Below are 12,980 nucleotides of genomic sequence, written 5' to 3' on the forward strand. Positions count from 1 at the left end.
TGGGACTGAATGCACACGTGGCTAAACAGGTTCACTTCCGGGCGGCGCACTAGCCAATCCTTTCCTCCCTTCTGGAGGAGGCGGAGCCTCCTTTTAAAAGGACAGGATCCTTTTTTGACCAGTCCCGGAGAATCATAGCTGGTTTACGGTGGATTTACTGACCGTCGCCAGTTACTTCCCACGTTTTTGTTTTCTAACGAGAGGAGAGCTGCCTTCAGCCTCCTAGGGAATAACGAAAGAGGAGACAGGGAAGACTGGTGAGTCTCCATAGGAACCTCCACCTGTTTCCGGTGGGCGTGTGTCTGTGTGTGTTTGTGTGTGTGTGCTTGTGTCTGTGTGTGGGGAGGGGGAGAGTACGGGCCGAGACGGGGGCCAATCTCGTCTGCTCGGCGTTTCCCGGCGGCCCCCTCGCTGCGGTGGGTGTTGTACACAATCATCATGGCGGCGGCCGGAGCCCCGGATGGTGAGTATGGGGGGCAATCCCTGGGAAGAGGGGACTGGCGGGCGGACGGCCCGGAGCTGGGGCTGTGGAGGAAGGGAGCGGCGGAGGGGAGTGGCGGAGCCCCGGAGGAGGGCAAGGCCGTCTGCCCTCGAGAGAAGGGGCCGGACCCCGGGGCCGGCGCCGCGGGCTCCCCGCGAGAGGCCTGTCCTCGGGCTCCGCCGGGTGTCCCCGGGCTGCGTGGAGCGGAGGGAAGGCAAGGCGAGAGGGTCGGCCCCACCCCGCCCCCAGCGTCCCGCCCGCAGTCTCCGCGCGGTGCCGCGCGCGGGGTCCCGAGATGCCGCCACCGCCTCCCCAGCCTCCAGCCTCGGTGTCCCTCGTACGTCCCCTCGAGGAGCAGCAGGAGGCCAGGGCGCCAGTGCCGCCGCCGCCCCTGCCTCGCACTCTGGTGGGTTTTGTTTCGTGTTTAGAAGTCGAGGAGCCCGGCATGGAAACAGATGCCCAGAAGCTGCAGCTCAACTGCGTGGACGCCGAGGCTGAGACCTCCTCCTGCACCTCCTCCTCGTCCTCGGCCGCGGCGGCCAAGGGCAGCCTGCAAGAGGACCAGCCGCAGGAGGACATAGCCAGTGCCCAGGCCTCGGTCAGCAACGGCGACGACGCCGAAACGGAGAAGGAGCTGGTGGATCTAAAGATCATCTGGAACAAAAACAAATACGACGTGCGGGTGCCTCTGGACAGCTCGGGAGCGGAGCTGAAGCGCAGGATCCACTCAATTACAGGTTGGTGATAGCCTTTGGCCAATCCTTGTGGGAGGGAGGCAGCTTGACCAGTGGACGTTGAAGCTGGCCTTGGAACTCATAATAGCAGCTGCATTCATATAGAGGCTTTAAAGTTTGCAAAGAACTTTACAAGTACATCATTTGATCCTCACAAAAAAAGTTGCTATTATGTTACCCATTTTACTGATAGGAAAACTGAGGCTAAAAGACGTTACGAGGCTTGCCCACCTCACAGCTAGGAAAGAGTCACATTTGAATTCAGGGCACCCCAACTCCAGATCTACTCTGCTGCTTAACTGCCTCCAGAGTGAGACTTCTTGTACTAGCAGGGTCTGGACAACAGTGGCCAATTCAACTTTTCCTTGGGCATCTCTTCCTCTTCTCTTTCCACCCCTCCTGTCTTAGATTCTATACTCTTAAGTATCAGTTCCAAGGCCATTAGATTAAGCAGTAGGGGTTAAGTGACTTGCCCAGGGTCACACAGCTGTGAAGTATCTGAGGCTAGATTTGAACTCAGGACCACCTGACTGTCCACTGCACTACCTAGCTCTGGGACAAATCTCTTAAACTTGATGTCTGAGCACAGATTTCATGATGGTAAGAGTGTATATATAGATATAGATGTATACATATATGTTTGTGTGCATATGTAGTATATGCCTTGTGTCTTTATTTCAACATAATTTGGTTTCCTTTGAATTCACATAGATTTTATTTTACACATTTAAAATATTCTGATATGTCCATAGGTTTTATCCACCAATCAGAATGGTCCAAAACAACCCTCGGAAAGGTTAAGATTATCTGCTTTAAAACAAACAACTTTTGCATAGGATAATTATAGTTCACTTTTTTTAAAAGCTGGCTTTAAGAGTTGCAAAGTACTTTATAAAGGTTGTTTCATTCAATATCCCTTCTCCTCAAAACCCCATGAGGTAAGTCCAGTTTTTTAACCTCTTTTCAGAAGAAACTGAGGCCTAGAGACTGTAAGCCTCTAGTCCAGCCCATTGTATAACTCATCATTATGTAGAACAGAATTCAAACCTAAATTTTACTGATTTTTGAGTCTAACACACTGTCTTCCAATTGGATGTGGACTCCAGGTTGTGCACCTTTCTACCATACCCCCAAAAAAATCCTATTTAAATTGAATAGATGCAAATAAATTCACCCTGATTTTCTTCCCCTCTCTCTTACATAAGGACTACCACCTGCCATGCAAAAAGTTATGTTTAAAGGACTTCTACCTGAGGAGAAAACATTACGGGAAATCAAAGTGACCAGTGGTGCCAAGATTATGGTGGTTGGATCTACAATAAATGATGTTTTAGCAGTAAATACACCCAAAGACGCAGCACAGCAAGAAGCGAAAGCGGAAGAGAGTAAAAAGGAGCCACTTTGTAGGCAAAAGGTTGGTAACTTATTGATTTGCTGGTGCTAAGAACTTGGGATGTGTGCCCCTTCTTGAAGCTTGGTTCCATTCTTCCCTGAATCAGCTTTTTCTTGTTGTTAGTCCATGCTGGAAATCCAAGATGGTATTTTGAATATATAGCTCTTGAGTGAAATTGGAACTATTTTGCATCATTGTTTCATTAATCATTGGTGTATCCAAAGACTATCCATATAAAATAGAGACACCATATTCCATGTTGTGGAATTGAGTTGGAGGTAATGTCTTTGAATATACCATGACATGACCCTTACAAAAATTAGTTGGTGATCTATATCCCTTTTCAGATGAGCATAAGAACAGCTAAAAGTAAATGTGCTTGGGGTTTACTTGTTTAAGTAAAATACCCAGAGTTCTTGCAGCCAGAAGTAATAGTTTTCATATGTGTAAGATAGTCCCCTAAAACTGGGAAGTTCCACATTATTTAGAGCAAATGTACCTACATTGTGGTGTTTACCTGACCAAGAGCTCTTTGTCCTTTATACTTACTGGACAGAAAAAGTCAGTTTTAAACTCCATTTAGAGACATTTCTTTTGTCCTGATCCTGCAAACTCTGCTAGCTCTCTTTTTTTATTGTCTTAGGTCTCCTCTGCAACTTTTCTTGCTATACAAATGTGTGAATCCATGAATATTTACTGCTCTAATTATTAATAGTCTGATCCTGTTTGCTTAACATGTAATTTATTTTGTAAGCACAATATACCTTTAAATACAAGGTTTGTGTTTCTGACGCTGACTTAATAAGCCTAAAGCTTTTCCCCATGGTGTAACCTTCAAAAGGGATATGTAAAGAATGATTCAATTATGCTGTTAATATACTAACTTATTTTCCTGATGAGCAAGTTATGAGGCATTGCACTGCCTAACAAGAGAAACCCAAACCTTTGATTATTTTTCAGCCTCTTTAAGAATATGTTGATATCAAGATAGCTCATACCAAAAAAATTATTTTGGCATTCTTGCTGTTCATAGTTAGAGTCATATTCTTTATTATTCTCCTTACTCTAAAGATCATCTTAATTGACAAAAACTCTTTAAGTACTAGATAGAAAAAGAATGGTTTAGGGGGAATGGAGAGGCACATGTGTCCTCCTGACTCATTTAATAAGCATTATGTGAACAGCCTTGTAAAAGTATTGGTGGATGAATAAGGCTTTCTCTGACTTTCAAGCTGTAGATTAGTATTTTCTAATTCAGACTATAAAGCCATTATATCTGCCTCCAAAATCTGATAACATTACCATCCACCAAAAAAGACACACAAACCTCAAAATATATATATATCTCCAACCATACATTTAAGAGCTTAACTTGTAAGGAGATGTTTTTCTCCATACTTTTAAGGCTTTAATCAGTACCAAGCAAGAATCAGTTATTTTTAGCATTCTTTATTTCTGAGAGTTTAGAATGGGCATACTATGATTCTCTTGTATTTGTTTTGTTCAAACATATTTTGTGTGATTCTTTAGCCTGAGACTTGGCACAATATATATGACATTTTTGTTAGAAAGCCACATTAACTTGAACTAGCCATAAGGGGATACTAAAATTTTAAATTAAAAAAATTATTCTCAAGCATTCAATTATCTCGAGTCTTTTTAAAACCAAAATATCAGTATAGGGATTTTTTTCCCCCACTTAAGTCACCTAGAGATTTCAAATTGATACTAAGAAGTAAATATGGTCATGTTTTTCTGCATTCAAATTGTCTGATTTATGTTATAGCAACACAGAAAAGTGTTGGATAAAGGGAAACCTGAAGACGTGATGCCTTCTGTTAAGGGTGCTCAGGTAAGCAAAGACCCTTGACCCATTGTTGTCATTCTGAAATCTGTTACCAATTCACTAGGCTTGGTCTTGTGAGATTCCTTCCAATTCTTCTTCCCCTTACCATTTGGGGGTAAAACGGTCTTCATTGCCTATATTCTATAGTTTGGTCCTTTCTGTTTTGTTCATTTTATCTGTAAGACAGTCTTCACTGCTACAGCAGTTTTGGTTTTTTAACATTTCAGGAACGACTGCCAACGGTACCTTTATCAGGCATGTATAATAAGACAGGAGGAAAAGTGAGACTCACCTTTAAACTAGAACAAGACCAATTGTGGATTGGAACTAAAGGTAATCTGCTGTTGACATAAATTTATTTCTTCCAAATCAAATTGTTTATGTTGCACATTCTAAACTAAACCTCTCTTTACTCTAGATATCACCCATTGTTTTATTAACTCTTTTACACATTTAAGTTCAGTTGTGCCTCTTTTTGTTATCTTTAATCTCATGTTAGTACCTCCCAATTAAGGATTCTCTTCCTAGGGCTGTTGCCTACTAGGTGAGTGAGACAGTTATGCTATATAACAAGTACTCTGGACTTGGATTCAGGTGAGAACTGGCTTTGAATCCTGCTTCCAGCTTGTGTAACCAAAGACAAGTCCTTTAAGATCCTTGAGCCTCAGTTTCCTCATCTGTAAAATGATGGTAATACCAACTTTTGCTTTGAGAGTCAAATAAGGTTATGTAAAAAGTGCTTTATAAATACTAAAGCACTATACAAATTTCAACTACTCTTAATTATCTATATTCTGTTTAATCTGTGACTTTGCTCAGGTGATCCTTAAATACTAAAAGAATATCTCCTTCACATTGATTATTCCATGGTAGCTCTCCACCTACTTTTGGGAGGTAGAGAGAAGACTAGGAGATCCCTAGGATAATAAAAACAAATTTTTGTTAAAGTAGATGGTCCTGTGTTATTATGAAGGCACTCTCAAACTAAGCCTTGGAAACCTTATTGATCTTCTAGTATCATTTGATGTCAGGTCAGATTATATCCAAGATCCCATGTAAGTTTTGGCGTCATAGAAACCTTCAAAAACTACCTCCATTATTTACCTATTCAAAAACTGTTATAAAATTTTAGTTACTCGTCTTGTAAACTTTCCAGCAGAAGATAATTGAATTTTAACCTAGGTGAGCCTCGTTGTCAAACCTAAGTGCTGGATATTATCACACTGTTGATTCTTAGTCTAGGGTCATTCCCCAAGCAGTTGACCTATCAAAGCATAAGTTGGTAGGAGGGTGGTTTTCCCCTCAGAACTGTGATTTCATCAGTGTAAAAAGTTCTCCTTTGAAGAAACAGATGAGGGGCAGGTTGGTGGCTCAGTGGATAAAGGGGCAGGCCTGGAGACAGGAAGCCCTGGGTTTAAATCAAATAATTCCTGATTGTGTGACCCTGTGCAAGTTGCTTAGCCCCAGTTGCCTAGCCCTTATCACTCTTCTGCCTTGGAACCAATACTTAGTATCAATTCTAAGACAAAAAGTAAAGGAGTTTTTTGTTTGTTTCTTAGAACAGATAGATGGGTAGTCAGGGTAATCTGGCGGTATGTGTCAGAGGCAGAACTTGAAACCATATCTTCCATACTCCAAGGCCAGCTCTGTCCACTTTACAGCACTGTATCACTTTGAAAAGAAACTTATGTTTATATAAAGCTTTATAACCTATTAAGCATTTTCTTTCCAAAAGCTCTGTAAGCTTTGGTGTACAATTATTAACTCCAGCCTTACAGATGAGAAGTCTTGGGTTCAAGTTGTAACTTATTGAAATTCACATCCCCAGTAAGAACAACTGGGATTTAAACCCAGATTCTCTGATTCCTAGTCCAGTGTTAATTCTACTATATCCATTTAATAACATCTGAGCCTCATTACTAACTTTTTCAGGGGAGAATGTGTTAGAAGTTATAGTAACTAATTTAGACAATATGAAATAGTAAACTGTTCGAGCTAGAATGGACCTTAAAAGTCATTTATTCTAACCCATTCATTTCATAGATGAGGAAACTGAAGTCCAAAGCAACTTTTTTCCCTGCCTGGTACACAGCCAATTAGTAACAGGACTAGAACCCAGATCTTTTGACTCTCAGTTTTTCTTCTGAGACTTTTATTATCTTTCCTCCTGTTTCTATTTTTGCAGCTATCATATGAGTGTTTTGTGTGTTTTTCTCTGTACATACTCAACGTGCACAGGGTTTCTTTTCACTATTGCTTCATCTCACCACTGATCTGTCATTCTATTTCTTCACTATCAAACTTTTCCTCTCCTGCCATCCTATTTGCTCCTATCCTTACTTGGCTTACCTTTGTATAGCCTCATTTTACCCCAGTTGCCACTCACTGCCCTCTTCTTTTCTCCTATTTGACCACCATTCCTAAAATTGCCATAAAACCGTCTTTGGCCCATGCGTGATGCATGGTATCTGGCAGGTGTATGCTACATGAACTCTGAAAGATTTTTTAAGGTAATTTTTAATGTGTGTGTGCATGTTAGGGGTAGGGAGGAAACAGGGGAAGAATGGGAGGCAGTTACCTTGGGTATATTTCTGAGTAGAAAAACATAGGATTAAAGGTGGGAGGAAGAGACATGATTGGGAGATGTGCCTAAGTGAAACTTCCTTAGGAAGTTTTGGTCTGTGTGAACCTAAAATATTTAACAATATACTTGTTCCTACCTCCCCTCCCTGACCAAGCCTGCCTCAGGCAGCAAAAGCACATCACACACATCATTGGGTTTATGCAATAAGCATGCAAATATTGTGCTTGGGTTATTGAACTACAAACTTTGTATGATGCCAACAGAGAAAACTCTGTCCTTGTTTTCATAAAGATGGACTAAATACATATTGGCAAACATTCATTATCAGATGAGCCAACTGAGCAATTTTCTACTTCCCAATAAGGTACTACTTGGTACATTAAAGAGAAGATTCTATTTGACTTTCCTTAGAGAAGAAAATGACCATAAAGAAAGGCTTTTATGGGTGAAGAATAGTCAGTCTCCCTAAATCAGAAAGGGAAAAGAATTAGAAAAGAACCACAAGTGTTATTAGAGAATCATATGTCAGATGTTCTGAAAGCAGAGTACCATTTAATAATCAGTATAATTCCTTTTAACTTAGAGCGAACTGAAAAATTACCCATGGGCTCCATTAAAAATGTGGTCAGTGAACCTATTGAAGGACATGAAGATTACCACATGATGGTAAGTAAGCTGCTGGCTTAGTAACAGAATCTATTTAGCCTTTAATTCCATTGAATTGACACTTGGAATTTTGTCCACAAAGAAAGAGAACTCTTGAGTCCTCAGAATGGGCTATTATGGACCCGTTGTGTTTCATCTAATCCAACTTCGTGAATTTGTTCGAGGGTGACCCATTTCTGTTTTCTCCCACATTAAGTCCTATTGTTACAGAGTAGACAGATTTTTCCAGTTGTCTCATGGGATATGTGTTTACTAACCCTTGTATTTGCACAACTTTGCTTTAAGACCAAATAAATAGAAGTGAAGAGTAGCATGGCTTGGGAATTTTCACTTTCAAGTTTGAGCCAAAAATAAAACACTAATTTGGTATAAGGAAGTACTCCAAGCAGTCAAGTGTTTGCAATGCTGCTAAGGTATGTCTTTTTTTTTTTTTTTTTTTGCAATCTTCAGACAACAGGGATGTTGCTATAAGAGTTAAAAATGCATAGCAGTATACTTTTCATGTGATTTTGGGAATTTAAACAAACCTTTTGTAGATCCATGTTTTTTGTACCCAGACACTAATTCAAAATACTTCCTTGAATCCAAATGGATTTCTTTGAAGGAGGAATCATAATCAACTGAAATGAAGGATAAATAAAGTAATTGCGTAGCTCATTTAGGCAAATCCTCCTCTGTTTTTTTGGAAATGTTCTGAGGAAGAGCTACTGAAATAATGGTTACAGAACCAGGTTTCTTCTTTATGAAGATTGGGGTCCAAATCATGGTAGAGAGAGAAAAGACTGACTTTAAATGTTTCCTCCAAATTCCTTTGGCATTTGTCAGTTTAGATAGGACCCAAATAAGTGGGAGGTTTTTGTTTGGTGTTTTTTTTTTGTTTGTTTGTTTGTTTTTTTGTTTTTTTGGTTTTTGCCTCCAGATCTTCACATAACTTAATTGTAGAGATTTTTTAGGATTTTTTCCAGCTGTAACCTCATAAATGTAGCAGTATCAGCCCCTATCCCACTGAAGGAATAAGGAAAAAAATACACGTGATTCAGCAAAGAGTGTTTTTTAAGCCTTTGTATTCCTGTGTGATCTGCCTATTGTAGGATTATAGAGTAGGGAGAGCAACCTCATCATGAGTGCTTTGTGCTTTCATTCTTTCTATCTTCCTTCAGCTTCCACTGCCACCATAACACTGGAAGAAGAATAGGGCTTGGATTGAGCTTCAGGGACCATACATTTGGTATCCATTCCTCTTCCCCCTGACCTTTGATCAGTTACTTGGTGCTAGGTGAATTGCAGAGCCACTAATTAGCTTTGTCACCTTATCAAGGAATTGATTTGGAGCCAGGTCTGCCCTTGGTAACTTTTAAAGTCTTGTAGTAAAAGTGATTTTTTAGTATTTCAAAACATTTCAAAGATGGCTTGAAGTCTTACATGCATTTAAATTCAATGACACCAGATTAGTCATCCCTGCCTAAAAATCTAGTATATTGCCATGAAAAAAAACCCTAAGTCTGTGTTTCATTTTTCTTGCTGTTTTGAACATATTATATTTGACCCAAAAATTCTACCTTTCTTAATCTAGCCAAGAAAGACTTCTGGAATATTGAGTCACAGGTCAAAAAAGGAATTTATCCTTTTTGAATTTTGTTGGAAGGAGAGTGATTCATTGTTACTGCATAGTCAGAAAAATGTGTTCCACAATGTGTTAGGATCCTGCCTCCTTGGTGTCCCTGGCTCTGAAGTACTGCTTGGTTTCCTTTTTCCCTTTCAGGCATTTCAGTTGGGTCCCACCGAAGCCTCTTACTACTGGGTGTATTGGGTTCCAACTCAGTATGTGGATGCAATCAAAGACACTGTGCTGGGAAAATGGCAGTATTTTTGAAAGCACTTTCACCTCTGGCACAGGAGACTGACCCAAAGTGAAGGACATTGCTGGGAGAGGCCTGCAACATGCCCGGATTTCATAGTCCTGGAACTTTTATTAATTCGAATCTGAGGAGATATTGACTGAAGCCAGAGGTGATGTACTTTCACCATTAGTTTACTTTTAACTTAAAATTGCAAAATCCCTTCCCTTCAGTCAGCTTCAAACCATATTTAAAGTGAATACAGTGGAAATCAATAAATCTTAATTCAGAACGCGTTGTGTGGAATACTCTTAAGTGTTCTGAGAGTAGATCTGCCAATTTCGTTTAAAACAAAAAAAGATCAAAATATATATCTGGGTTTTTTAATGTGATTTGAACTAAAAAATATTTTCATAAATCTTTAGTTGCAAATGGTTAATTTTGGCTGATTTGTTGTGACAGAGTTTGAGGCACTTTTTTTTTTTTAATTTTCCTACATATAAACTGTAAATGGTATGCAAAGTGGGGGGAAGGGGGGCTAGTAAGCCATATTTTTCTGGCCTTTGGTTCAGATTTGACCTGAACCCTCCCCTCCCTCTCAGCCTTCTCCATCTTCTTTCCCTCCTCTCAACCTCCCTCAGCAGAATCAAGCTTTTAATTTTTATTTGTAAATCCAAAGATGACTTATTTTTCCTCTTCTTTGTAATTCACCACCCCTTCTCTTTTCATTTCCTGTGATCATTTTCATTCTTTCTGTTGATGCTGACTGATCACACAGTGGGGGGTGGGAGAGAACACACCATTGGATTTTAAGCATCAAATCCTAGAGATGGTCGTTTCAGGGCATAGTGACCCTAAAATCACTCCAATCCCTCATTCTTTCTTTTTGAAACAGCTGCTCTTGGCAAAACATCTTGCCCTGAGGTTCCAGATTCCCATACATGTCGGCTGCCACCTTATTGTAGCTAGCAGAATTGAGCAGCAGCCCTAAAGTTTCTTGAACTATCTTGGGTGTGACTGATCCATTGTCATGACAATTTGTAGCAGAAATGAGAACCAAGAGTCCCGTTCAGTTGCAGGGTTTTCTGACATGGCCTGTTACTTTTTTGTGCTGTTTCATTTGGCCACTATAGTAAAGAAGAACTGGGTTTCATTCATATAAAACTCCCTGTCAGGTGGCAGTGAACTCAGCTACATTCCTATTTTTCTTTGGACATTATTTAAAAAAAAAAAAACTTAGGAAGTCTAACTGTAACTTTAGTCATGCTTCCTCTTTCTTTTTTTGTCATTCTGCCCACCAGCCATTAAGTTCAAGTGTCCTTTATCTCAGGTTCAGTCACACTGACCTTTTCTACCCTGGAAAGGTGCTTGCCATGAGTTGAAGATATTTAAAAGACAAGACTGACCCCATTGGACCAGCATAGCAAGAATTGCCCTTCTCACTTATGTCCCTTGTGCTCCTGGTATATTTGGTCACCATTTTTTGATGGATTGGTAACTTCTGAAGCGAGAGGGAAAACTCCTGTGCTTCTTTCCCTTTGCTATTGTTGTCTTTGAAATCCCTTCCTATCAGATGCAGGCCACTGGGCTAGGTCTCCAAGCTTAACCTGTCAGCAGCGGCACACCTGACCTGCAAGTTTCAGGTGGCCCCCTTCTCAATGTGTAGAATATATTTTAGTGTGTGTTTTTGACTGAGAATGACTATGCAGTGTAAGCCAGTTGTGAGAGCTATTCTGTACCCTTCATGTCTAATGTGTATTTTGGGAGTCCAGCTTACACAGGAAGAATAATCTGCTGCTTATTATATTGCAGTTGTTCCTAAGTTATTTAATGTATAGGAAAATCATTTTATCGTCAGTAAGGGCATAAATATTGTATATGTGTTGGAAGTTTCTTGGAAACTTTGTTTCCATCCTTTGAAAGTAGCAGTAACTGCATCATTTGTATATCCAATTGTATATCAATGTTCCATCTCCCTGGCAGGGAGATAGCTATGGTATATGAAGGAAAGATGTGTATGTCCTACTTGTCAGCAGCCCATCAGTGCTGCATTATACAGCTCTGCAGACCAAATGGTAACATAACAGCTAGCATTCTGGCATTAGCATGGTCTTGGTTTTAACTTTCTCTTTCTTTCTCTCTCTCTCTCTCACTCATTTCTTCATCTAGTAATGTCATTTGAATAGGCATTTATTAAAACTTGTTACGTGTAAAGCACTGTGCTAGGCATGGAGTAAGATATGGAGTTGGTCCTTGTCCTCACAGTTCTCATAGTCTAGTACTCTGCATTTTCCTTTTAAACCCCACCCCACTTGCCTCTTCTAAAAGGGGGAAAAAAATCCTTTTCTATATCCTGCTTGCCTAAAATAATGCTTTCAGAGCTCCAATGGCATCTGTTGTTCCCCTTTATACTGTGAATGGTTCATGCTTTGGTGCATCACCTCCATCCAGCTGAGCCATAGTATTAAAATTGTTCAAGTTGTTTTCTATATTCTACCATGTTCCTGAAAACCAAACTGCTTATCTGCCTATGGTCAGTACACTAAAGCAGGATTTAAGTTTGGATGAGTGGTTTTATTTTGTTGAGGTGTATGTGTGTGTGGCTTTTTCTTTTTTCTTTTTTTTTTAAGTGAAATGGTGCTTTTTCCTCTAGAGATAATTATTACATATTATATTACAATAATGTAAGTTACACCTTTTTCATATAGAGCTGTTCGTAAGAGCCAGAGGTTTTAGAACGCCTATTACAAAGCTTCCTGTATTTGGTAAGAGAACATTGTAGAATTGTCTTAACTATACGGATGAGGGTTTGTATGTAGCTTTGGGAAAAGATCTGACTCAGGGAGAAGAGAACTAGAACTTAAGGGAAGCTGTGAAAAAAGGTGTTTGATTTAGGTCTGTGCCCTTTTTGGCATTCTCTATTGATATGTGTTACCACAAAATCAATTCTGTTACTGGCCTCAACAGGTTGATTAAGCCTAGTGGTTTGTTTGTTTTTTTAATCAGTTTATATACAAAGTAGAACCACAGCCCCCTCCCTCTTAGGGGTAAGATTATCATTCCTTTCTTAGGATTATTTCTAGAGCAAATTCTTATGCCTTCTTTCTCTTCCCATCCCCCTCAATCATATGAGAAAAAAAAATCTGCCTTTTCTGAGTTTGGTTAATTTCCTCAATGCAGTGAGGTAGATGTAATAATATAAAGAAAGGAGAATGGTTTAATCTATACTGGCTTCAAATTTTGTTTTGTTTCCTCTCTTTATCTTTCTCTCCCCCATCCCTGATTAGAGGGGGAAGGATAGTGAAAGCTATGTAACAGAAGCAGATTTTCTTGGAAATAGAAGAATAGAAATACATTTATAATTTGAGAGGCTGGATGCTCTCCACTTGATAGCCCATTCATTTCAGAGATTCTTACATGCTTCCTGTGCTTTCTGTT

General features: G+C 40.0%; 1 protein-coding gene across 3 annotated transcripts; it reads left to right on the forward strand.

Annotated features, from left to right (window-relative positions):
• The first annotated feature begins 146 nt into the window (after positions 1-146).
• Positions 147-11,389, forward strand: UBFD1 (ubiquitin family domain containing 1). Of its 3 annotated transcripts, none has more exons than XM_044658920.1 (7): positions 147-257; positions 910-1,218; positions 2,421-2,629; positions 4,395-4,460; positions 4,682-4,787; positions 7,622-7,704; positions 9,467-11,389. In XM_044658920.1, exons 2-7 carry the CDS (start codon positions 927-929, stop codon positions 9,575-9,577), a joined length of 867 nt encoding a protein of 288 aa, XP_044514855.1. In that variant the 5' UTR covers positions 147-257; positions 910-926; the 3' UTR covers positions 9,578-11,389. The 3 variants fall into 3 exon arrangements, with proteins under 3 accessions (XP_044514855.1, XP_044514847.1, XP_044514839.1); XM_044658912.1 differs by lacking the exon at positions 147-257 and adding an exon at positions 354-463; XM_044658904.1 differs by lacking the exon at positions 147-257 and having other exon boundaries at positions 666-1,218.
• The last annotated feature ends 1,591 nt before the right edge of the window (positions 11,390-12,980 follow it).

Source organism: Gracilinanus agilis, chromosome 1 (genome assembly GCF_016433145.1).
Source record: "Gracilinanus agilis isolate LMUSP501 chromosome 1, AgileGrace, whole genome shotgun sequence".
Classification (NCBI taxonomy): Eukaryota; Metazoa; Chordata; class Mammalia; order Didelphimorphia; family Didelphidae; genus Gracilinanus; species Gracilinanus agilis.